Source organism: Camelina sativa, chromosome 13 (genome assembly GCF_000633955.1).
Source record: "Camelina sativa cultivar DH55 chromosome 13, Cs, whole genome shotgun sequence".
In the NCBI taxonomy this organism is placed as follows: Eukaryota; Viridiplantae; Streptophyta; class Magnoliopsida; order Brassicales; family Brassicaceae; genus Camelina; species Camelina sativa.
In genome coordinates this window covers 4734865-4760259 of record NC_025697.1, presented here as the reverse complement: position 1 = coordinate 4760259, position 25395 = coordinate 4734865, and the positions used below count along the sequence as shown (strand labels likewise).

Genomic DNA, 25395 nt, shown 5'->3' with positions numbered 1-25395 from the left:
TTCTGCAGATTTCTTTTTATTTTTTCAAATTGGAGAATTAATTTACAGAATCTTAAAGTTAATTTTTTAAAAAAGAGAAATGAACAGTTGAAGAGGGTTTCTCTTAGGTTTTCCTTTTGAGTTTGGAGAAGTTGCTTTGTCTGATAGCATCTCAACACAACGAATAACACACTGGTTTAAATAAAGACTACATAATTTTATATAACGAACCAAAAAGGTATCTGGTATCCCCAAAAAAAAAAATAACACAAGGCCTGTTCAGGGGGTAGTACAGTAATTTAAATATATACACACGCTGAGTTTACCCAAGTACTGTATGCTTGAACAAAACATAAGAAACGAGTTTGACGAACAGGAGGAAGATTTGCAGTTTACTGTTTCCTGTCTGACTTATTATCCTTGATTTCAATACGAATGCTCTCTCTCTTTCTCTTTGTATCCCTCTTTCTTTGTCAATCGCTATGCCTCAGTGTCTGTTTCACATTGAGTAGAAAGAAACCTATTTTGTTAGAAACGGAGACAAAATAAAATATGATGATGAAGAGATTGATTCAACTCTGTTCTAATTACCTAACTAAACATAAACCAGTCCTTAAGTTCTGACTAATGGAACTACGAAAGAAACGCTAAGTAAGGTGATAGTATTACCACCTGTTTCCAGCACTAAAATTCAATGAAGCTAGTTTTCTCAAGTCAATGATTTCAAGAAAATTCGAACACTAAATAATTAACAAGTTACCTGAACAAATCTCTCCCATGCCGTATATCTCTTTAAGCATTTTCTGTAGGTGGACAAACAGGCTTATTGGTGTGCTTCATTGCATCCTGCTTACACAAGCTTGGTTTCTTCTTGAAGGTTGTGCGTTTTCGGATCTTAAGATTCTGAGCCGTTAACATGTAAACATTACCAGGTTCAGGAATGGTGAAATCAGCAGGGTTTCTATTGACGCTGCACACAATGGGTCCAGAATTCTTGAGTGGCCACGCAGAGGCATTATTGCAGCTCTCTGCTTTTCTCTTTTGTTTCTTTTCTTTATCCGTCATGTGAAATTTCAAAGGGAGCATCATGGAGTTCGATGCCCCTAGAAGCTGGAATTTCGCTTGGTCGTTGCTGCTCGCAAACGCCGCCTTTTCATTAGTATTATTGTAGACCGGAGCAGCAAACGTGTCTTTTCCCTTGGCTTTCTTCTCTTGATGATGAGGACTCCATGAAGCTTGAGCATTTTGAAAAGAAAATGAAGACGTACCAAGAGGTGGTATGATGGGGAAACTCTTTCTGGAAGAGGAGTCTTGTGCGAATCTCTTGTTGTAAAAATCAAAAGGCAACTGCTTAGTTGAGTAGGTTGTTTTACTAGAGTCCCCTGTTTGAAGCTCTATAAACTCCTTGGACTGGTTGTTGACTGGCGGAAAATGTCGTTTAGTAAATTTAGTGTTTCCGTGTTGGTCAGCGGGAGTGGTTGACCTCAGCCGAGGATTCATAAGGCTGAGTAGATGCAATGCCGGTATAGAGCTCTCACTAGAAAAGGTATCTATTGGCCTACTACTACTACTACTAAGCCCAGCAGCATGTTTACAGCCAAATGAGAGTTCTGAATTAGTCCCACATTTTTGCTTCCCGTTGGCAGCAACAAAGTTGAGGTTCCATGTGTTTTCATTGTTGGCTGTTTGTGAAAGCATACCCGGCTTTGCTGACTGATCTATATTGAAAGAAACTGGCTTATGATGACTCTGTGGTGGTATCATGGAAGATGGCCATATTGGATGAGAATTAGGAACACTCTGGCACGTATCACAAGCACGTAATACCCGAAATGAAGATGGAGAAGGGTTCTGAGTAGCCACAGTTGGCGAATTCCCAAGCCACTGACAGTTGTGACCAGAGAACCGGATGGAGCTGGCTCGGTTTTCTTGGGTGGGAGGAAAGATCCCAAACGGAGAAGGCACATAAGGCTGACTTATTGGGAAAAAGTCATGAGAGTTCTGCTGCTGTTTTCCCATAGGAAAGTGTTCTTCCCTCCTTGCACTGCTACCACACGGTTTTGGTGGTCTTGATGTGTTGTTGTTGTCCTCAAGTGAGATCCCGTTATCATAGGTTTCGTTCAGATCAATCAGCAGAGCATTCTTGGATTTGTGTGCCGTTTCTTGTGATGGCTGTTTGTTGCTAACGTCTTCTTCTTTATCCGGAAGACACCTCTCGTACTGGTTTTTGGCCATGAGCTCTACTATCTCCATGGGAATATCATCGTTTTGCTCTTCAGTCGTAGTCTCCTTTCTATCGTGGCTTTGGCTTCTGGGTGCTCCATCATGTTCTTGGACCATAACAGTCTTCCCCTTTCTGTCTGCACCAGAAGCATCCTGCCAAGTAAATCAATCCCGTTATTATCCTGACCCAATCACTGAAGCACACCAGTTTGGAATAAACAACAATAGGTGCAAGTTGGAAAACAGAATGACAAAGCATGGCGATTCAAGAAACTGACTGATCACAAACTGTAATACAGAGCTTTACATAAATAACAATAGATGAAAAGCTTGTACCTTTTGCAGCACACGGGAAACATCCGCAACTTCAGTAGAAGAAGGGGCGTATCTTAACTTAAAGTTCGAGAAAGACGGTCTATTTGTATTGTTGTTGTTGTTGCTTCTGAAGTCAACAACATCTGCTCCAGTTCTCAACCATCCACCTGTGCTGGATTTAGAAGAGGAACTAAAGTCTCGAAGACAGTTTGGTTCCGCATCTCTTAACCTGACATGATCATTGTCTTGCAAATGCAAAGAAGTGACCGGCTTATCATTAGGCTGAGGGATATATTTTCTGAAATACCCTTCTGAAGCCAAACGGTTGTCAAATAAACTCTTCTCATTCAATAAATCTCGAGTGTGGGAAACTATGTTTACTGAAGGACCAGTTTGTGATATAACCTGATTTCCATCAATGCCGGTATTAAAACTGATGAGGGTGCTCTTGCCATTATCTGTTACGTGCTTCTTTGTTTTCTTCTTGGCTAAACTGAGCTTCTTCTCTGTTCTCTGAGTACCTGGAGGACAAGGAACCGAATCTTTTCCAGTGAATAAAGAATGGACAGGAGTTGATCTCTTACTGGGATCTGCTTCATGCTCCTTAACACCCTCTTGTGCAGTTTCACAAGGAAGTGGCGGTACAAACTCGTCAACAACCTGAAATCTTCTGTTTCTCTGCTTACCCTTAATTGGAGTTCTCTCAAACCCACTATCAGTTGATTCACTTTTACCTTGATCAGAGTCACAACTTTTGGAGGCATTCTCAGAGGTGGCGCCGTTTGTACTTAATATCCGGCTGACGTAATTGTTTTCAGGTAACGACTTTCTTTTTCTACCTCTAACCGATTCCTTTTTGAAAGCAGACTGTTCTTTTCTGATATTACTACTACCACCACCACTGGTTTTGGTATTACCAAGCAACTCACTGAGTAGACGAACCTTGCGAGATTTCCTACGCTGCAGCCCACTCATAGCAAGATTTATACTCTCTGATGACCCATTATCGCATTCCAACAGTCCACCACGGATACCTTTATGATTCTTGGTTGCCTTAGGAGGTGTATCTTCAACCACACCAGCAATTTCAGATGATCCGAAAGTTGTCACAGCCTGATGATCCACATCTTGTTTGTTAACCTTTTCTTTAGATCTCTTGTTACCTACCTGCTCTGGACTCGCGAGCTTTCTACTCTTGCTCCTAACAATGGAAGCATTCGTTGGTCGACCACGACCTTTCTTGAGAAACGTAGTAGCTGCAGTTGTTGAGATTTTAGAAATTAGCACTCCGTTTTATGTGCACACTTGTAAGTGTGGCTAGAGCAGAGAAAACTATACCTGTCTGATCATCCTTCTGAATTCTTTCACAGTTTACATCCAAATTCTCCTCAACAGCATTACCTGAAATAAATGATAAGACAAAATGATTAATTCAGGTTGCTATGAAATATGAAACTATACACCAGCAAATGCATACCTGCAATATCAGTTTTCCTTTCTTTCTCTTGATCAATGATAGTTAACGAATTCAACTTGCTTTTACTTGGAATAACCGAAGAGTTTCCAATAGTTCTTGAGTTTGAATGCAGTCCACAATCTGGAACCAACTCAGAAGCATAAGTTCAAGTAGACAAGTTATAATGTCTATAGAAACATAAAAACAATATTGGAAATGTGATTTATATACCATTAGGTCCAGTAGTATCTTTTGTTCCATCAGCATCTATATCTTTGATACAGCTCATACAATGCCACCATCTAAACTTTGGCACAGATAAAGAAGGAAGAGCATAGTTTTGTTGGTCCACCAAACTAATGCTCTCTTCTGAAAACGGCCAACATTTTCTATGGTCTCTCTCACGGGTTTCAGCTACGAATGCACTGCATTAATTAAGAAGAACAAAAACTCAATATATATTCGTGTCATTTAAACTTGTAACTTGCTACTATATATCTGCACTTGGAAGCGAACATCATATAGAACTTAACACACATACAAACTGATGCATAAGGTTAACATATTATGCTCACCGTATTGAGAAATGATCACATTTCACCATATCAATCTCGTTGGCAGCACCTGCAAGATCTATGGATATTGAATTGATCTTAATGGAGGATCCCATTGATTTGCTTGAAGATAATTATAAGCCTCAGTGATGATTAACTTCCATGTACCTTTACTCTCTCTCCGCAACTAGAGCTACAAAAGCAACACACAATAACATTTCTTAGCATCACGAAACATATATTACACAGTATAACTGTGGTTGATAATCACAATGTTGTTGCATATCAAGACATAAATCTTTAACTTTCCAAATGTACGACACTTATAACTCTGATTATAAACAAGCAATAAAGATAACTGATCGATGACATAGTGTTCAAGCATATTCCAAGAATATCCCACATAAAATAACATTCATAAGCAACATCAAAATCCACAATGTCACGGCAAAGAAACAAATTTTAAAACCCTAAAGGTCTCGACATAAAATCAAGAACGAGATTCGTTACTAGCATCCCATTTCATTAATTAGTAAAACAAAAATTAATCGTAACATGTAAACCTAAATCTAAACACGACCTAAATTTAGGGTTTTTTCAGACAACCCGGAAGAAGAAAAAAAACCAAAGCTTTCACCTTTTATCTACAGCCAACCAAAAAAAAAAAATTAAAGAAGATCAGACCCGATTCAGTGTAATCTCGGAAAAAACAAAACCAAAGAAAGGTGAAATTATTATTAATCAGCGTAATTTAGGGTTTAAAATCGAAAATTAGGAACGAAATTAACAGATAATAAAAACACTTAAAATTAACGGCATGTGATTGATTAACAAAAGAGTAAACCAAAGACCCAACCCAATTAATACGGGCCAGATCTATCGGCACGTGAATAGTCCGTGAAAGAAAAAAAAAAAAGAAAAAAGGGGGTAAGAACAGCGAGTTTCAGAAGACGCGAGACGTATAAATGAACAGTGAAGCTTATTAAAAAAAAAAGAGACACGAAGTCAGCTCTCTTAAGTCAGACACAACAAATCTCAGACCAAACAAAGATCAAACCTAAGCGGAAACCTTAAATCGAAAGATTCATGTCGGAAGCACGCACCTGGATAAAAATCCGACCAGAAATTAGGGGAAAAAAAGAAAAAGGGGGTGGATACGAGATTCGAGCTCGATCTTAAGCGGCAACGGGAAAAAACTATATCGGGAGATTGATAAGGTTATGGATAAGAAGATTAGATGAGTTTCGAGGATCGATTCGTCGGGAGATGAGTAGAATTTGACTGCGATTTTTCCAGAAACCCTAAGACGAAAGGGGGGGGGAGAGAGAAAGGGGAGGACTTTATTTTTCTTTTTTAGCTTTGTAGAGAGAGAGAGAACTGTTGGAGAAACAAAGAGAGAGAAAGTGAAGAAGCTCTCCTATCCTTGAAATGAGGGTTTTTTTTTTTTTTTTGCTATCTTTCACGTCGATATAAGGGTTTTATTTCATTAAAATATCATTTTATATTAATTTATTGTGTATTTTTTTCAAAGAAATAATAAATTGTAAAAAGAAAAGAAACAACTCATCTATGGAACATGACAATGCCATGTCACCATCTCGTCTGCCTATATCCAATTACACGAAACAAGGTTACGTATCTTTTCGGGAAAACGTCCTGGTTCCCCATGAGAACTATGATATCGTACCAGATGGAGCCCGATCTTTACCGCCGTCCCAGATGGCTCTCATGAAATTCTTCTCAATCTATATACCCATATATCGGGATGTTATCGGTTTAAAGAGTGAACCGATACGATACCGTTCATACCAAATAGAAAACCAAAAATAAAACCTGACTGATGTTAATAATCCGACCCGAGACGATACATCTATAACACATCTATAACTCCATTAAAATCCCCAAATCCTCAAACCCTAAAAGCATAAAATTCTTAAATCGATCTTTGCAACCATGAGTACCGTTTCTGGAGGTTCGAGTGGTTCATCAAATGTTCGACAAAGAGGATTCGTCGTTGGCGTGCCTAAGAGATGCTGGTGTGGGGAACACATCGTGGCAAAGAATTCCAAATCCGAGCCTAATCCTTCTCGGAGATACTTTCGATGTCGAGAAGCAGCAGCAAAGAAGGTACTATGTTATGCTTTGTTTGATGTAGACATCGACCTAATCCAAATCCGAGCCTAATCCTTCTCATCAATTTTCATTGTATTCTATGATATAATGTTAGCTTGTGAACGATAACCACATCTTTAAGTGGGTCGATGAGGCATTGTTGGACGAGGTAGCAACATTGGGTGTTCAATTTGAGAGAGTAAAAGAAGAGATGAAAGAGCGTACAATAGAGACATTGCAAGAACAGAAGCTGAAATTTGAGAAGATGCAAATGGAGTTCGAAAAAGAGCTTTGTGAGAGGGTTGAAGAAGTTTTGTTGGAAGCAAAAGCTGAATTGCAATGTAGGATGAATAAGAGTATAATTGTATGTGTTTTCGGTTTTATGATCTTGTTTGCTCTGTTTAAGCTTGTATGATGAGCTATTGTAAACTATTGTTCGGTTGTAATCTATTGTTGTTCGGTTGTATGCTCTGCTTTATGCTCTTGTTTGTTTTGGTGTTGAGTGTGAACTCCTGTTGGTGTTGCTATTGCATTTAATAAGATAAGACATTCCACATTTCATAAAAGGCAGAACATGATGAACACATGTTCTGAAAACAAGCAGAATGATAACGTTTTGAAATCATGTTCTCAACATGATCACAGACCAAAAACATAACCCTACTAGTCTATTCGACCAAAATACAGATCCAACTAGTCTCTTAAACCAAAAAACAGACCCCTACTACCATAATCTTCAATATTCAGGCTTGTGAAAGTCCTCCACCACCTTGAGATAGTCCTCCACCACCCTGAACAACTTCTCCTCCACCAGATTGAGAAAGTCCACCACCATCTTGAGAAAGTCCACCACCTTGAACAACTTCTCCTCCACCACCCTGAGAAGCCTGAAAAACCGCAAATTTCAAAAAATGAGAACAAGAGACTCATCTTGAGAAATAAAATGAGAAAAAACCGATTAACAACCTGTGTTTGATTCTTCTTCTGGTGGTACCTACGGTTATGCTGATCAGAACCACAAATTCCACAGTGCATTATCCTTTTTTTATGTTTTGGTTTCTTCTTGACAGGAGACTCATTTACACCTGGCTTCCTCTTCTTGTCTGCCTTGGTTATCTTCTTTCTCCCAGGTTGTGGTGGCTCAGGTGGAACATGAACATTCTCACCTAAAGTCGAAGGCCAATGACGAGCACCCCTTTGTGGAGTAATGCCATTTGTGTAGTTAAGCCTCCACATAGCAGTTCGAAACCACTGGCAGACATAGTCATCAGCACTTAACGTCCTCTTCAGAATCACTCCATAGGCATGCTCACATGGAATACCACATATTTGATATTTTTTGCAGGTACAAGTCATATTTTGTAAACTAACTCTGTGTTTGTCTCCATCCAGTGTGACTTCAAAGCACCCATTAGTAGAAGGATGCACCTGGCATTCCGAAGCTTTGTCATGCTCTTTAGCAAGAAACCTTGCCACATATGGAGTACATAAACCTGAAACATCAAAAACCAAGAACATTGCATTAAATATGTAGAAATCATAGACAGTCTTTGAATAAAATCATAGACAATCGTAGAAAATTGCATTAAATTTTGAATAAAGTTAATTACCTTTGTGAGAATGAGAGAGAGCTGAACGCTTGGCAATCCGAACCATAGACAGTCTTCTAACTGTCTCCAACATTGCCACAAACGGTTTCTCCCTTGCTTTGTCGATGGTCTTGTTGAAAGATTCTGTGAAGTTGTTGTCAACATCTTCGCAATAACCCCCCAACTTATAGAAGGCACGACACCAGCTCTTTGGTTTCGACTTCATAACATCATCATACACACCAGTGTCATAAGCGTGTATCTGTTCCAGTCTCTCACCGAACTGTTTTGCATTATAGCTCCAAGCCATATGCCAGAGGAGTGGCTTGATTTGCTTCTTGGAAGGATGAGTCTTCTTCAAGTTCCCATAGATGTGTCTAACACACATTCTATGCTCTATTTGTGGTAACTCCAACTCCACAGCTTTTATCAACCCCTAATTGAGAACCAAAAACCAAACATATTAAAAACGAGAGCATTCACATTTATTAACCAATATAATAAATTAGTTAGATACATACCTTTTGTCGATCAGACACTAAAATGTAACCATCTCCCTCGTTTAGATCCAGGTCAGTCTTCAATCTCTTCACAAACCATAACCAATTGTCTTTGTTCTCAACTTGAACAACACACCAGGCTATTGGATAGATGCCATTGTCTGCATCTCTGCCTAATGCAGCAAGCAACTGTCCCTTGATCTTTGCCTTTAAGAAGGCGCCATCAACTCCTATTATTGGCCGGCAAGTCTGTTTCCAAGTTCTTCTAAGGGCATCGAAACAAACATAAAACCGATTGAAGACGTCTTGACCAGCATCATTCTTAATTGTATCAATCTCCACAACAGACCCTGGATTTGCTTCCAAGATCTCAGCTTGGTAATCTCGCAGTCGTGCAAACTGTTGTTCATACTCATACTCTATCCATCCCAAAGCCTTTCTCCGAGCAGCTTGACATTGTGGCCTAGTAGCGGATATCTTCCACCTTTCCATGATAATCTGTTCAATCCTCAAAGGCTTGTAATGATCCGGTTCCTCTCTAATCTTATCGAGAAAAATTCTAGCTATGACTGGGACCTTAAACATCTCACACTCGCCATTGGGGGTACAACAATGCTTATCAATGTATTTCGTAATCTTCCACAAAGATGCGTTTGGAAGAAGTGCAGCAAACACTTTCCACTCACAATTGCCCTTATCCCCAACACATCTAAACCCGAGTTTATCTTTGTCATACCTGTATTGCTTCAAATTGTAACCAGTATGTAGTGCATAGTCCAAGACACTCTCCTTGAATGCGACCCCATTGTAGAAGGATTGGTCTTTCCACAAAGTTCCATCACCACGTCCGATATCCGTAAACACCCTCTCTGGACCCGCACCACGACCACGACCCGCACCACGACCACGACCTTCTTCCTCGTCGTCACTTTCTGGGTACGTATCATGACGAATCGACTCTTCAGCATCGGTAAATTCCTGAGCAAGCATATCGACGTGAAATTCATCTCGATCCTCTCCTTCTTCATCGTACTCTCGTTCTCCAACACCATCTCTTTGCCCAATACCATCTTGTTGCCCAAAACCAGATCGGATTATTAAATCCATCGATTCAATTTGAGAAATCGATGGTGAAATTTGATTTTCTAGGGTTCGTCGCGAGAGAAAACAAAAAAGAGGTTAAAATGTGATTTTAGGGATTTCTCGGTTGAGGGTTATGTTTCTAATCGGGTCAAAATCAGGTTTTAATCGGGTCGAAATCAGGTTTATTTTGGTTTGTAAACTTCGTCACTCGGTTAATCAAATAGTAAACCAATTAAACCTATAGCAATGGTGAAATAGATGATATCTTCTATTCTCATGGAGATACAAAACGTAAATTACAGATATATGGGTATATAGATTGAGAAGAATTTCATGAGAGCCATCTGGGACGGGGGTAAAGATCGGGCTCCATCTGGTACGATATCATAGTTCTCATGGGAAACCAGGACGTTTTCCCTATCTTTTCTTTACATTTGTATACACGTATTTTGTATCTGTATCTGTATTTGTCTATAGTTATTAAAGAGAGAAAGAAATTTTTTTTTATTGCTATAGTGAAGGAAAAATATCTAAACACATTAAATAAAAACAGGCTGGATTAGGGTAACAGTATCCCAAATATTAAACAACAAGGATTAAGTGAAAGATTTTCAGTGTTTTCTTTATTTTAGGAAAGAAATCCATTTTTTAAAATTTTTTAATTTATTTTAATTATTTGTATGTGTGATAGAGGATGGGGGGCACAAGAACCCAATGAGAAAAGTACACGTGTCCGTAATGTGCGGTTCTTATCACAAACCTATTTTTTTCACTTGTGTCCTCAAAACCCTAGGCGCGCGTGAATACCACGGCGTTTTGCTTTTATCTCGCGTGTGGGCACGTTTCGTCCGTGGACGCGTCGGCACGGACGAAGGAGAGATATTGGAGCGTGTGGTTCACGAGAGTGAAGAGAGAGTACGAGTAGTGGGGAAGACGCGGGACCAAGTTGAAGGCAACAAAAAAAAAAAAAAGAGCCCTAAAAGCATGATAAAATTTGTATGGGTAGGCGATGTTACCCTAGATGAGCCCATTTCCCTCATTAAATGTATAATAATATATTAACCCTAACACTCTCTTTTTTTTCCCTCCTTTCCAAAGTTTACCACTGTAAAAAGAAAGATATCAAAAGTTCTGGTTCACATAAAACCTATCTATTTTCTATTCAAAGATCTGTATGGTAAACCCCTAGTTATTATTATATATACTATATAGAGGGGGATGTGTTTGTTTAATATTTGATTTCTATTTTTTNCTGGTACGATATCATAGTTCTCATGGGAAACCAGGACGTTTTCCCTATCTTTTCTTTACATTTGTATACACGTATTTTGTATCTGTATCTGTATTTGTCTATAGTTATTAAAGAGAGAAAGAAATTTTTTTTTATTGCTATAGTGAAGGAAAAATATCTAAACACATTAAATAAAAACAGGCTGGATTAGGGTAACAGTATCCCAAATATTAAACAACAAGGATTAAGTGAAAGATTTTCAGTGTTTTCTTTATTTTAGGAAAGAAATCCATTTTTTAAAATTTTTTAATTTATTTTAATTATTTGTATGTGTGATAGAGGATGGGGGGCACAAGAACCCAATGAGAAAAGTACACGTGTCCGTAATGTGCGGTTCTTATCACAAACCTATTTTTTTCACTTGTGTCCTCAAAACCCTAGGCGCGCGTGAATACCACGGCGTTTTGCTTTTATCTCGCGTGTGGGCACGTTTCGTCCGTGGACGCGTCGGCACGGACGAAGGAGAGATATTGGAGCGTGTGGTTCACGAGAGTGAAGAGAGAGTACGAGTAGTGGGGAAGACGCGGGACCAAGTTGAAGGCAACAAAAAAAAAAAAAAGAGCCCTAAAAGCATGATAAAATTTGTATGGGTAGGCGATGTTACCCTAGATGAGCCCATTTCCCTCATTAAATGTATAATAATATATTAACCCTAACACTCTCTTTTTTTTCCCTCCTTTCCAAAGTTTACCACTGTAAAAAGAAAGATATCAAAAGTTCTGGTTCACATAAAACCTATCTATTTTCTATTCAAAGATCTGTATGGTAAACCCCTAGTTATTATTATATATACTATATAGAGGGGGATGTGTTTGTTTAATATTTGATTTCTATTTTTTCGGTGGTAGAAGTATCATCACATGGTACACCAACCTAATGGGATACCTATGATGTAAGCAAAGTTTTAACACAAACAAACTTTGTTTTTCTCTTTAGACCTTTTGCATATTCGATATTATTTATATAAAGCACTTAATTGGATGTTGACTCTACTTTGTTAATCAAATTCAATCACATAATCATATACAAATCTGGCTCTCTTTTTCCTGACGTAGCTAATGTTTTCTTTTCCTTTAGATTTCTTCTACGTATTGACACACATACATATATATATATATATATTTGGAATTAAGTATTAAAATATAAGTATCATTAAGTTGTGTTAAATATAATATATCGGGTAAATTTATACAAACCTTAGTGAAAATAAAATACTAGATCAGGTAAATTGCCTTCGAAGAAAATAATAGTAGTATACAGTTAGATGAGTGATGACCTTTAGTGGGCTTTATCCCTTTTATAACACATTTCTCTCTCTCTCTCTCTCTCCTTGTTCCTTCATATTTTTATAATATTCTTTCTTCGGTAAATTGGGTTTTTATTTATTATTCGCTTAGTTTTTGTCGGCTTCGAGGTTTTTTAATACCCCAATTCTTTCCAGAAAAAATTAGGTTTGTTACTTTAGTCTATTTTGGGTGAAAAAATTAATCTCCTTTTTCTTCCCACTGCCATATATGTGATTTATTTCTGCCACAATAAGATTAGTTTTTTTCTTGTTCGACGCAATTAATTACGGGTTTGACAAATTGTGATGCCAAAACGTGTTAATGGTCCATTTTGAAATTTTGGATGCATTAGTTACGTTTATCTCAAAAATTCAACAATATATATATATACGCCCACTCTGAAATTTCTAGCTAATATTCATAATTTATTACCCAACTTTATGGAAAAGGAATTGAGCACATATTCGTGATGATCTTATCTCTTCTTTAGATAATTAAGGGCAGAACGCCAGAACTTATCTTCAACCAACCAAACGTTTGAGCTCCACCGTATAAATCAAGATTCATATTATTTTTTGGAATATTATTTTCAAACGTATTTGTAACTCGAGAAAAAGAGATTAAATCTATAATTAATTAATTAATTAATGATACACTTTTAGGTATGCATACGTGCACAACTACACAAGTTGATACGTATTAAAAAAAATTATAAAATTACATACAACTTATATAGAGAGAGAGAGAAGCGGTAGCGAAGGGGAAATAAAAAAAGAGGACTGAAGATGAAAAAGGACAGCTTTAAGGAGATGCTTTGGCCACCAGCGATACCATCATTTAAGCTTTGCATGTGCCTCTCTGTTAGCATCTCGACAACCACATCAAACCTTCTCTCTCTCCTCTCTCTCTATCTCTCCCCTTTTTAACCCTTGGATTTTTACTTCTTACACACACCCCAACATCATCATATCTGTTTATACCTATGTATATTTATGTTTATATACTCGTTTACATGCATCTATGTGTATGTGTATCACTATCACCCATTATGTGTATATATATATATATATATATATATTACTGATACCTTTGAGTTTTATTTGATCCCCCATTCACAAAATACTTGAACTCAAAACTTTAGTTGCAAAACACAGTCGTGATTAATTAGCTTAATGTTTGATACATGATACATCTATTAGACGATTAACTTATCTCAGTTGTTTAACACCTTAGTTCTCTGTTAGAAAGATTGATCAATGCATCTAGTATATACGACTAACTCATAATCCGACTTGTCGAGAGTTTTTTTTTTATCGACATAAGTATTCGATACATTCTGTATAGAAATTAAGCTCAATTGATTGACTATAGAGGTTTATTTTATTAGGGAAATAAATTAGAATACTAATTAATGAATATATGATTTATATATGTTTTGACATGTATTATCAACGACTGATTCTAGATCCAAAACAATAATATATATCTGAGATTTCTTAATTATAAAAAAGTGTTAGATGGTAAGATTAAGTTTCTTCAGCTTAGGGTGAACACACCAGATAGGCAGATACTATATATATAGAAGAAGCAGACTTAAAAAGCTCATTAATCAAGTAAAAAGAGTGGTAATATTTGCTTGTTGATTTGCTTCGTGGGCCATATAAGACTATTCAGATATTGGCAATTCGTATTTAATTATACATGCATTCTTTGTGTTTGTGGGCCATTAAAATTCCGTATAAGCATTAATCGAGAAAACAATCATAGTGGGGTGATACGTTTATGCACGCAGGTATACACTTGCGTACGGTTCACTATGTTGAGATGTGTTAGCTGCTCGACGAAACACTTATCAGCGATCTGTTTGGTTCTCGACCGTCCAAACATTTCATCTGTTTGTATATCTATACAATTCATCGCTTTGGATCCATTATCTCACTAAACTCATGGCCAACCTCTAGTTAATAATATTTTCATTGTTGTTTTTGTCAAAGGTTATACCCTTCGAAAATGAAGACTGTGGCTTAATTGCATTTTGTTTTATAAGAAACATTCGTTTGTGTTTGGATTATTGTGTTGAATATATTTTACCAGTTATTTTTGACTATAGATGCTAAAGATTGTGATTTCATATGAAGGAAAAACACACAAACATGTGTAAGCATAGAAACAAACGGAAACAAATAATAGAACCTCAATAGTATTTCACTTAACCAAAGCGAACTATTTATGATGGATTCGGACAGACAACATTTTTTCTAATATGTAAGACACAATCCCCTAATTAATATGCTTTCTTAAAAAAGAAAAGAAGAACAAAAAAAGAAGAAGAGAAGAGGGATTCATGCGTTACAGGGTTATAAATCTTTTGTGGAAGTTACTGTCATGAGCCACGTTAGAGGATTTTGTGTATGATCAATCGTAAGAGTTTGAAAATTTCATGAATTACAATCTCATCTCAGCTTTTGTTTCGTTAATCATTATATTAGTTTTTAGATGCATAATGATAATGCATGCATGTGTGTGTTTGTTACGTACGCATATGCCTTTATATAACTAAAGCTGTAAGATATATAGTATTAGGTCGTAATTATGGTGGCCACGTAAACCCTCATGACCACGATGATATCTATTAACTTCAACTTTCCACCAAATTAAATCCATTACCGAAACATGGGAACTCACGCTTGTGTTCGTGTTCTATGGGTGTGCAATATGTTTCATACTAAAAGAAAAAATATCAAGAGAGAATGTCTAAACGTTTCGATAGTCATATATTTTAAGATTCTTGCTTATATTATTTTACCACGACTACAAAAATTGAAAAAAGAGAAATTTACTAAATTCGAACTATATTGATTGAAAAAAGAAGTTTACACAAATTACATTAGAACAAAGAAGAACGAATTAGAATCCTATATATAAAGAGAAAGAAACTAAAATATCCATTTTAAAAAACTACTATAACTTTATATACTCCCACAATTAAATTCATTTTTTAAAAAAATGCTTACTTCATTATAGATTTTGCGATTTTGAATAGTTATATAAGCTATAACCTTTTTATCAATAAAATGCATGATGGGGATCTAGAGAATTTTTTTTTTAAAATACAGTACATGATTGAAAGCGTTTTACAATATTTTCTGGATAATAGGTTTTTACTAAAAACCTTAGTCCAACAAAAAAAAGTTTTTACTAAAAACCCAACATATTCGGTGAGTTTTAAAGATATATTAACTGTTATCGTAGGATAGAAATAGAATAAGTGACCACCCTTAGCTTGGTAGTAATACTAGTCCGGACCCGCGGGCATGCGGTCACTAATAATAGAATCTGTTGTAAATTAATTTATTACAAATTGTTTATTTATTTTTTTCATTAAATATCACAATATTCAAATTTAGTCTATTAATTTGGTCACACATCATGAGGCAATATCTGATAAGATCTCTAAAAAATGATAGTTTTGTTCAATATCCCTAGGTGAATATACCCTATCTATATTTAAGTCATTACCTAAAATCTGGGTTGAACCCAAAAAGCATTTTGTCTGAGCCACACGATCCAGCGCATCTTTCTTTCTGAAAAAAGAAAACACACACAAACAACATCACTTGAAATAGTCATTTACGTTCAATTGACCAAGTCAGATATTTTAGTTTTTACATAGTATATTATATTTTACCAAAAAGAAAGAAGTAACTTTCGTTTTCAATCTTTAAAATGAACTATTATTACGGTTAGTTGTAATAAACATTTTTTTGCTGAGATTTGCGATAGGAAAATATCTTGATTTGATAATGTAGGGATTTAGTTGCATTTGCATATAGTCTCTATTATTATTATTATTATTTTCTGGCAACACCTCACGGCTCACTAGCTCGTACACGAATTCCAGATTTCACAGTTTTACTTTTACCTTACACAAGTATATGCTAATCATAACTGGAATTTGTAATATATTGATTAATTTGTACTAATGTTGTTAACCAGGGTTTCCCATTCGACATTGTATGTGAAGTTATGAACTATAGACACTAATTTTTATTATAACTTCTTTGTTAGACATTGATATATTATAAAAATCGCTACTTATATTACCGCAAATTAGCTTTTAATATTTGTCCTTGGTGTTGGTGGTGCATAGATTTTTAGCCTCATTTCTTATTTACTTACTTTGTTCGATAATAGAGCGTTAATCATGAAATCCTTAGAAACCAAATATTCAAGTAAATAGATAATAATTATCATTGGTGAACAAAAAAAAAAAGTTCTTTTTTTAATTACCATTTTTGTATTGTTTCCAAATTACCGTATTCTGAAATTCCAAAAGTTTCATAAACAATTTTATTTGGTATTTTAGAATTTATTTTTAAAACAGAACAAAAGGTGATATTTATTTATTTATTACAAAATGCTCCATATTCCATAATTTTGTATGTCAACGCCACATATAGCCAAATTTATTTTCGGAAAATAATAATCTTTTGCTGTCATTTCTTAATATCCAATTTGTTTACCTGATAGATGATGATGACTAGCTAAATAAATCTTGAATTTTGGAAACAAAAACCTCCATGGAAAAAATTCAGATAAAAAAAACTCGTACTTGTTACTAATTACTGTTACTTGTTCGAACTACCTCGTAAGTCGTATCTATGTAAAACTCGAATTTTGTGAAATAATGAAGGAGGCTATATTAGAGCTCAAACGAGTTACATACAGCTCAAAAGACGACGACATGATATGTACCGTTTGCAATATTATAATTACATCACAAAATTCCAACCCTTTCATTTGTCGTGTAAGCAATTAAGTTTTCTATCATTTTCAGCATTTATGTATTTTTTTTTCTTAAAATGATCATAAGAATTTATATCTAACGATCCAAATATATATAACCTCTTTGGTCGAAAACTAATTAAATTTGAAAAGTATGAGCTGCTCTCCACATAAAACATGCGAATAATTTCTTACAAATAAAACATGCAAATATATAATGTCTTATCCATTGTCAAACTCTCGCAAAAAAATAAAATAAGGACCAACCCATTTATTTATTCCGTAAAACATTAATTAATTTAACTTTATTACAAAATAACTTGTTTAATCCATGAAAGTATCAATAAAATAAAGCATCTTCAAACTCCGAAACTCCGGAATAAATTACTATATCGTATGAGATTGAGTTGGCCTATTGAAATTATTGATCACACAGTACATGATCTCTCCAAAATGCATGTTACAACAAATCCGAAGCTCAATGAAGCCATATGAAGGCATCGGTAATCCAAGTAACTGGATATCTTTATTATTTGAAGTTTTAACGACGAACCTTACCAACTACTCCGCACTATGGGATAAGGTACAAGTAAACCGGTTTGTGAACTATTAAATACAATCAAGTTACATACGAAGATATATAAATTTCATTATTGAATTAAGAAGATAAATAGGAGACAAACATGTAACCACTAAAAAATACGAAACATTATAATTTACTGGATTTCAGTGTAGAAAATCAATTAGAGATTATATTATAATTAATAAACTAATGAACTAATCATTTCATCAACCATCATAAACAAAAACTTTCATCAAATAGAAAATTGGATACTAGTATATTTTAATGAGAGCCAGCTTCACCAAAATAGTAATCATTTATGTTTTTACTATACAGTAGTTTGACATATATATTTAATAAGATCTTCAGCATTAAATTTATTTCTTTTCTCCTGTAAGCTGTAAGAAATGTTTTTAAAAAAGAAGAGATTTCATAATACAAATATAAACCCTATTTTGGGAATTTTGGGAGTATATTAATATTTTTGCCGGTATTTCAGGCTTTTAAATGGATTACTAGAAAGAGTTAAATATTATCTTGATGATGAGATGGGGGTTGTCAAGTTCAAGGCACGCAACTTTATGCTAAGCTGACGTGGCAACAATGGATAGCGAAAACTAAAAAAAAAAAAATTGAAATAAAAGTCCAAAATCAGATTCATTCGTACACACAACAGCAAAAAAAAAATATGACTAGCAGCGAGTTCTCTTCTTCTTCTTCTTCTTCTTCTTCGTCACCAAGCGATCGTAGGATCGGTGCTCTGCTCCGTCATCTCACTGCCGCTACGGATTCCGATAACCTGAGCTCCGTTTATGCCTCGCCGACATCGGGAGTCTCCGGCGGTTCTGTTTTCGCTCATCTTGTTCAAGCTCCCGAGGATCCTATTCTTGGGGTACCTTCTTCTTCTTCGATTGTCTTTTGTTTGTATATAAATTCCAAATATGTGTGTCCTACGCATTGGATCGGTTATTCATTAGTGTGAAATTCACGATCTCGCGATATAATTCGAAAATTGATATATGGAAATGGGAGATGATTTTGATGTTTTTATGTTTCTGATTTTGGTTCGCATGATTAGTAGTATAATGGATTGAATCTAATTCATGATTTCGTCACGAAATTTTCAGCTCTAAAATGAGAGTTATGATGATTTTGGTTTTCGGATATATAGGTGACAGTTGCGTATAACAAAGACCCGAGCCCAGTTAAGCTGAATTTGGGAGTTGGTGCTTACCGTACTGAGGTAATGATCCTCTTAAGCTATCCATCTGTCATGGCTTAGTGTGGTTCATTAATGGTGTTTTCTGTTGCAGGAGGGAAAACCTTTGGTTCTTAATGTTGTAAGGAAAGCTGAGCAGCAGCTTATCAATGACAGGTTCAGCTCTCTCTCTCTCTCTCTCTTGTCTTTTGTTTTTGGTTCTAACTACCCTTTGTGTGCTTGATGTTGTGTGGAAATCTGAGTCTTGTTTTGTGTTGTTAATCTGTAGAACAAGAATCAAGGAGTATCTTCCCATTGTTGGATTGGTTGAGTTCAACAAGTTAAGCGCTAAGCTCATATTAGGCGCTGACAGGTAATTATTATTATTCTTCTTCTTCTGTTTATTCATCAGTTTTAGTCTTTCAGAACAATTCTTTATGATTTTGGTGTTGTTTTCATGTATGTCACTTAGTCCTGCTATTCGAGAGAATCGCGTTACAACCGTTGAGTGTTTGTCTGGTACTGGTTCCCTCAGAGTTGGAGGGGAGTTTTTGGCTAAGCATTATCATCAGGTACATGCATGCTTTAGTCTTAAGTTCTTGTTTGTTTGAATTTCTTCTTCCTAGAGAAATTTGTAAACTTGCACTCTTCTCTCTTTGCATTCCAGAAAACTATTTATATTACTCAGCCAACATGGGGAAATCATCCCAAAATTTTCACGTTGGCCGGTTTGACAGTGAAAACTTACCGCTACTACGATCCATCGACACGTGGGTTGAACTTTCAAGGTGAGACTGCGGTGAACTAGTACTGAATTTTATGCTTAATATTGTTGAGAAGCTTATAGAATTTTCTGAATTGGGTATGGCAACTATTTTTCTTTTGTTCACAGGTTTAATAGAAGACCTTGGTGCTGCCACTCCTGGTTCTATAGTGCTTCTCCATGCCTGTGCCCATAACCCAACTGGTGTTGATCCAACCATTCAACAATGGGAGCAAATCAGGCAGTTGATGCGATCAAAGGGATTGATGCCATTCTTTGATAGTGCTTATCAGGTACACTGATGGTGTGTAAGATCAGCTGATGGTCAAACCACCTTCCTCTAAAAGAATTGTTAATACGTGTCTTCCATATGGTTTAATCTCATTTCGCATTGCAGGGCTTCGCGAGTGGAAGCCTGGATACAGATGCAAAACCGATTAGGATGTTTGTTGCTGATGGTGGAGAATGCCTCGTTGCTCAAAGTTATGCGAAGAACATGGGACTATATGGGGAAAGAGTTGGAGCTCTCAGCATTGTAAGATTCATATAACCTGCTGGAAATCTTTTTAAGAAACTCGTAGGAAGTTCTTTTATCGAATTCTGACATGAAGTTGTCGTAGGTATGCAAATCATCAGATGTTGCAGGGAAAGTTGAAAGCCAACTGAAACTAGTGATAAGGCCAATGTACTCAAGTCCTCCGATTCATGGTGCATCAATCGTGGCTGTAATCCTCCGAGATAGGAATTTGTTCAACGAATGGACTCTGGAACTGAAGGCCATGGCTGATCGTATCATCAGCATGAGAAAGCAGCTTTTCGAGGCATTACGTGCTAGAGGTAAGTAAAGTCTTAATGTTTTGTATAGATCATCAGGGCCATAGATGGACATAACTAATGAAACGAAACTCAAAAATCATATGACAGGTACGCCTGGAGACTGGAGTCACATAATAAAGCAGATAGGTATGTTTACATTCACAGGGTTAAACCCAGCTCAAGTCTCCTACATGACTAAAGAGTACCACATCTACATGACTTCCGACGGGTAAGCCTCTCTTCTCCATCCGTTATCTGATCAAGTTTCTTGAATTTGTCTTAACTTGTTGTGATTGTATAAATGAATAAAAAGGAGGATAAGCATGGCTGGTCTGAGCTCGAAGACTGTACCGCACCTTGCTGACGCTATCCACGCTGTTGCGACCAAAGCCGTCTGAGAAACCGAACACCGACTACGACCACTTCGATTGATTCGTCATAATAAAGAATATGTTTTTTCTCTCTTATAGCATTTCCGGCAGTAACAATATAAATGTCGTTACGATTATTATTATTTCATCCCAGTATTAATAAAGTACGCAAGAGAGCTCTTGTGTTTCTGCTACTGTTACCTACCCCCAAATCCATCTTTTTAGATTTGTATGTTGCTACAGTTTGGTATATGACTACTTATGTACTCCCATATGTCATATGTGCACCTGCAGTATAGGTTTATTTTCCCAAAGTATATGGACGTGTATGTACATACTCATTGCAGGAAATAAGAAATATGTATATTTATATATTGATCACAGAATCTACATAAATTCACTCGAGTTGATCCATTAAAAAGAAACATAGAAAAGAAATAGATCCAGACAGGGACAATTCATAAAAGATGCACATACATATTTATACATGTTCATGTATGTGCAATTGCATATTATGTATGAGCTTTTGGCATTTTTACCTACATCCCTTCAAGAGGTAAGATGAGACTTCTTCTGTTGCTTTGACGGGAGACTCGCAATCGTTGAAGTCCAGCACTCGACGCTCCGCCTATAGAATTAGAATTTAGAAATGTTCAAAACCAAAAATCAATGGAGGAAACAAAACATTTATTTGGTTATTTTCTAGAATCACAAAATCATAATCCCGAAATCGTCTACTTAGAGAATGAACGATTGCTATTTGGTGAAGTATGTATATATACCAGTAGAGGATTATTATTCTCTTTGTTCAATTCCTTCTTTTGGTCTGCATCAACATTAGTTGGTGATAGTGAAACTTCCATTGCATCTGCAAATGCACTTGCATGTTCATTTCTCTGTGTCATCACTCCTATGCTCTCGTAGTTTCTCTCCCCAGGACTAAAAATGTAGCCCATATCCTGAAAAACAAGCATAAAATTCATAGGTCTATATATATTAGGCCTAAAAAGGAAGTAAGAGGTTGAACATATAATAGAAGGATCTTAAGGCATATGAAATACCTCGATGGTTATTTCTGTGTCAAACCTTGGGCTGGGCAAGAGAGAGTTTACGTAAAATGGAGATTTCCAGGCTGAGGGAGATTCAAGACCTCTCCTGAATGGAGTTCCACAGAATCTGTAAAATGGACCAAAAAAAAGGGAGTAACAAAATCGTCATAGCAATCACTGAAAGCAAATAGAGGAAAAGGATTTTTTTTTTAAGGTTGGGATAGATGTATGTACATGCTAAAATTCTCATTGCTTGTCTCGTTGTCAACAAGATGACCTTCTGTGTTTCTCGCTCGAGAAGGTGAGTTGATGACCAAACAAAGACTTGAAGAGGAATGCTGTTCTTTGTTAGAAGTAGCCATGAAAGTTTTCTGGAATTGATTTCTTGGTGTTAAAACTTGTGCTTTCTCTGCTTTGGTTACTGATTGGCCAGGAGGAGAAGACAGAACTGGCTTGCAGTTATTGTGCTCAGAAAGAACACCAGAGAAACTTTCAGCCTGCACAAGAGTTGATCCATCAAGAAGGTAAACGAATAGACAACAATGATGAATGCTGTGATGTATGTCAGTTAGATCATATATATCGCAGAATAAAGACTTAAACCCATCAAAACAGTTATACAGTATTTTAACTAAAGTTTTTGATAGATGGAGTCTGTGTAATTAATCAGCTCAACAGATATTCAAATGCTTAAAAGAAAGAAGAGACTTACATTTTCGACATTAGCTTCAGAACCATCTTTTTCCCTGACATTTGCCTCCATGCAAGTTTGCTCTGCTTTCTCAAGCGATTTTCTGATATGCATAGTTTCTTCTGGCATTTTGTGACTAAAGAGTGAAGAAGGGTTGCTCCTCCAGTTCTCTTCACCTTCTCCACCATTGACTCTATCTCCAAGAATGACATCAGTGTTATTTCCAAAGATAGACTCTCGATTTTCACTCTCATCAAACATCACATCTAGCCGTGAAAAATCTTTTGCCAGACTGGCTGCTATATTAGTTTCAAGTTTCTTATCACTTCTTTTCTCAGATAGCGGTGTCAGCAAATCACGGGTACGTTTCCTCAGGATTGACTTTGCACCAGCCAACGTCTTTTTTCCAGTGGGAGATCCCCACAGTCGAATGGGACTTATGCACGTCATGGTGGACATCAGTAGCTTGCGTATGCCAAGAGGACTATAATCGTGTAGTGGATCGTTTTTAGATTGTAGAAGATCACAGCTGAAAACAGGTAGGTCCAAGCTTGGAAAACCGAGACTTGACGATGCTCCCATATCCTCATGATGTTGCTCGCTTGTCGTGTTTGGATCATGCTTGGGAGGAGAGTGTGGCCTGTCTTCTGCCAGAGAAGCAAAATCACTCACTGCAACCAACTTCTTGGAATCATTCACATGATATGATTGATCTTCTTCGCTGGAGTTATTGGTTCCTCCATCAACACAAGTGGAGCTTGATGGATCATCGATGCATACGAACCTACCGTTTCCATTTGTTGTGCACTTTGGTTCTGCCTCAAAAGGATGACATATCAATCCGGATGACTTCTTTGCATACTTGTCGGGTGTTATGATTAAGGGAGCTGGCCGAAGAGTTTCTTTGCCTGAGGCGGCTGTTGCATTCAACCTTGAAGAAGAGCTCTGCATAGGAGATTTCGTAGCTTCTGATATCTGGCTGTCTGAAGCTGATGCAGACAAAATAGGATCTCGGGAGTCTGACTGGTTAACCTCGTTTGGTTCTTGGGTCAAGGATCTAGAAACACTGTCCCCTTCCCTCTCTTGATCAGGGAAAAGTACCCTGCAACATTCCGTTTCAGGCGTCAAAACGTTTGCTGAGTTGTTGTAAGTAGCCACATCAATACTTAGTGTGGAGTTTGTAGGTTCCACAGTTGATTCCTTGCTCTCCTTCGTGTATGGCATCGGTAGCTCTGACATATTAGTCTGTCTCATCTCCAGTGAAATGTCCGAAAGCTCCTGAAAATCAAATTGGTAGTCCTGGCTTGGAGAAGTCGAGACATTATTATGATCAGGAAACTGTGAACAGTCCTCCATGTCATAAGAGACTTCTGAGATGGAGACTGATATATCTTCCAATTCAGGATAAAAATACTGATCTGAATGATAAACAGCTTGCTCAGTCTCTTGAGAGTTTCCACAAGGGTAGAAATGATGGTTCATGTTTATAGCTCCATCTGGAAAATCTCTTGCAGATAGTGAGCAGCCAACCATGTTTGAATTTTGACGGCTGTCTATTTCGCCATTTCCATCTATATTACTCTGCATAAAAGCTGATTGTAATGTGGAACTTCTCTCATAAGGAGCTAGAGGCATGGCTTGGTACTGATCCAAAAGGCCAGACGACATGTAGGAATCAAGTTTCTTCTTAACTGAACTGTGCCAGTGATTTTTAATTCCATTATCCGACCTGTTGATAACATAGCAAAAAAAAAAAACTATATTGCTAGAACAAATAGAAGAATACCTTCAGATTGAATAAAGATGATACTCAAATGACAAGAAATATTAGTACCTTCCAGGCAAAAACTTGGTTAACTCTGCCCATTTATTACCATATATTTGATGAGCACGAATGAGAACCAGCTCTTCTTCTTGAGTCCAAGCTTCCTTGTTTATGGCAGGATTGAGGTGATTGTGCCACCTATATCAATTACAAGCTTTGTGAATGCTAATATACACTTGACTATTGTTCCTAGAGATATAACTGTCAATAAGCATACCTCTCTCTACATTGCTTTCCAATGCGACCAGGTAAATACCGAGCAATAGTGGACCACTTCTTCGGCCCATATTTTTCGATTAACTGAACTATCATTTCATCTTCCTACACACATGTCAAAACGAGAACGATAAGCAGTCATAAGAGATGTTAGGAAAACTATAAAGCAAACAGGGTCAAGCATGCGAGATACACATATAGAATAAGTGAGGAAATAAAGTGTCACCTCCTTCGTCCATGGCCCTTTAACAAGTTCAGGGTTAAGAACCTTCTGCCACCTGTGCAGGCACTGGACATCAGTTCGATCCTTGAAATATTCAGCTGGAAAAGTTAAGAAAAGCAAATCAGAAACATTCCATCAGAGAAGAAAGATTACAGTTCACTTCAGTAAAACCAACACAAGCAAGGAAAAGAAGTATAGACAGTTACTTTACCTATCTTCTTCCAGTTCTTCCCTTTGAAACTATGGACAGCTTTTCTCAACACCTCATCCTGAACATATGTTTGGTTAGAAAAACTTAGCAAATATGTTGATCAAAGAGTGTAAAAATAAACAAAACTGATTGAAAGATAAAAAGAAATATTCACACCTCCTCGGCTGTCCATTGACCTCGAGTTGAACGTCTAGCAGGGCCACTAGTCCTCCTGTAAAAAAATCAACACAAACCAAGTTTATTGCGGCAAGTCACCGATAAATTAGTTAGTAAGATATGAGAAAAAAAAAAAAAAAA

General features: G+C 36.7%; 5 protein-coding genes across 7 annotated transcripts; 2 read left to right on the top strand and 3 right to left on the bottom strand.

Moving 5' to 3' along the window:
• Positions 173-5939, bottom strand: LOC104735166 (protein EMBRYONIC FLOWER 1-like). 3 transcript variants are annotated; one of them, XM_010454900.2, is made up of 9 exons: positions 5631-5939; positions 4696-4720; positions 4549-4606; positions 4205-4398; positions 3995-4114; positions 3856-3918; positions 2539-3773; positions 740-2355; positions 173-473 (listed from the first exon to the last, which is right to left on the bottom strand). In XM_010454900.2, the coding sequence occupies exons 3-8, from the start codon at positions 4575-4577 to the stop codon at positions 772-774; spliced, it is 3225 nt and encodes a 1074-aa protein (XP_010453202.1). In that variant the 5' UTR covers positions 4578-4606; positions 4696-4720; positions 5631-5939; the 3' UTR covers positions 173-473; positions 740-771. The 3 variants fall into 3 exon arrangements, with proteins under 3 accessions (XP_010453202.1, XP_010453198.1, XP_010453201.1); XM_010454896.2 differs by having other exon boundaries at positions 4549-4720; XM_010454899.2 differs by having other exon boundaries at positions 4223-4398; positions 4549-4720.
• On the top strand, positions 6180-7430 carry LOC104735165 (uncharacterized protein At4g04775-like). The gene is made up of 2 exons (XM_010454895.2): positions 6180-6654; positions 6755-7430. The coding sequence occupies exons 1-2, from the start codon at positions 6481-6483 to the stop codon at positions 7052-7054; spliced, it is 474 nt and encodes a 157-aa protein (XP_010453197.1). The 5' UTR covers positions 6180-6480; the 3' UTR covers positions 7055-7430.
• LOC104737946 lies at positions 8130-10222 on the bottom strand. The gene is made up of 2 exons (XM_019234405.1): positions 8750-10222; positions 8130-8664 (listed from the first exon to the last, which is right to left on the bottom strand). The coding sequence occupies exons 1-2, from the start codon at positions 9833-9835 to the stop codon at positions 8242-8244; spliced, it is 1509 nt and encodes a 502-aa protein (XP_019089950.1). The 5' UTR covers positions 9836-10222; the 3' UTR covers positions 8130-8241.
• Positions 18393-21079, top strand: LOC104735164 (aspartate aminotransferase 3, chloroplastic). Its single transcript, XM_010454894.2, has 11 exons — positions 18393-18627; positions 18907-18978; positions 19049-19110; positions 19223-19306; positions 19406-19505; positions 19601-19721; positions 19826-19989; positions 20094-20231; positions 20317-20533; positions 20621-20741; positions 20826-21079. Exons 1-11 carry the CDS (start codon positions 18424-18426, stop codon positions 20908-20910), a joined length of 1368 nt encoding a protein of 455 aa, XP_010453196.1. The 5' UTR covers positions 18393-18423; the 3' UTR covers positions 20911-21079.
• LOC104737945 (myb-related protein 3R-1-like) lies at positions 21027-25317 on the bottom strand (the record flags this gene model as incomplete). Its single annotated transcript, XM_019234465.1, has 10 exons — positions 21027-21511; positions 21666-21842; positions 21945-22059; positions 22167-22429; positions 22645-24352; positions 24458-24586; positions 24666-24769; positions 24891-24985; positions 25099-25156; positions 25255-25317. Coding segments are annotated over 10 exons (2805 nt in total), but the record flags the coding sequence as incomplete, so codon positions are not given.

Coding starts and splice junctions, on each gene's coding strand:
- LOC104735166 (XM_010454896.2), bottom strand. CDS start 4,643: ATGGGATCCTCCATTAAGATCAATTCAATATCCATAGATCTTGCAGGT. Junction 3,919..3,994: donor AAGGAAAACTGATATTGCAG/GTATGCATTTGC, acceptor CATTTATTTCAG/GTAATGCTGTTGAGGAGAAT. Junction 2,356..2,538: donor TTTCCCGTGTGCTGCAAAAG/GTACAAGCTTTT, acceptor TTTACTTGGCAG/GATGCTTCTGGTGCAGACAG.
- LOC104735165 (XM_010454895.2), top strand. CDS start 6,481: ATGAGTACCGTTTCTGGAGGTTCGAGTGGTTCATCAAATGTTCGACAA. Junction 6,655..6,754: donor GAGAAGCAGCAGCAAAGAAG/GTACTATGTTAT, acceptor ATATAATGTTAG/CTTGTGAACGATAACCACAT.
- LOC104737946 (XM_019234405.1), bottom strand. CDS start 9,835: ATGGATTTAATAATCCGATCTGGTTTTGGGCAACAAGATGGTATTGGG. Junction 8,665..8,749: donor TAGTGTCTGATCGACAAAAG/GTATGTATCTAA, acceptor GTTCTCAATTAG/GGGTTGATAAAAGCTGTGGA.
- LOC104735164 (XM_010454894.2), top strand. CDS start 18,424: ATGACTAGCAGCGAGTTCTCTTCTTCTTCTTCTTCTTCTTCTTCGTCA. Junction 18,628..18,906: donor CCGAGGATCCTATTCTTGGG/GTACCTTCTTCT, acceptor TCGGATATATAG/GTGACAGTTGCGTATAACAA. Junction 19,990..20,093: donor TCTTTGATAGTGCTTATCAG/GTACACTGATGG, acceptor TTCGCATTGCAG/GGCTTCGCGAGTGGAAGCCT.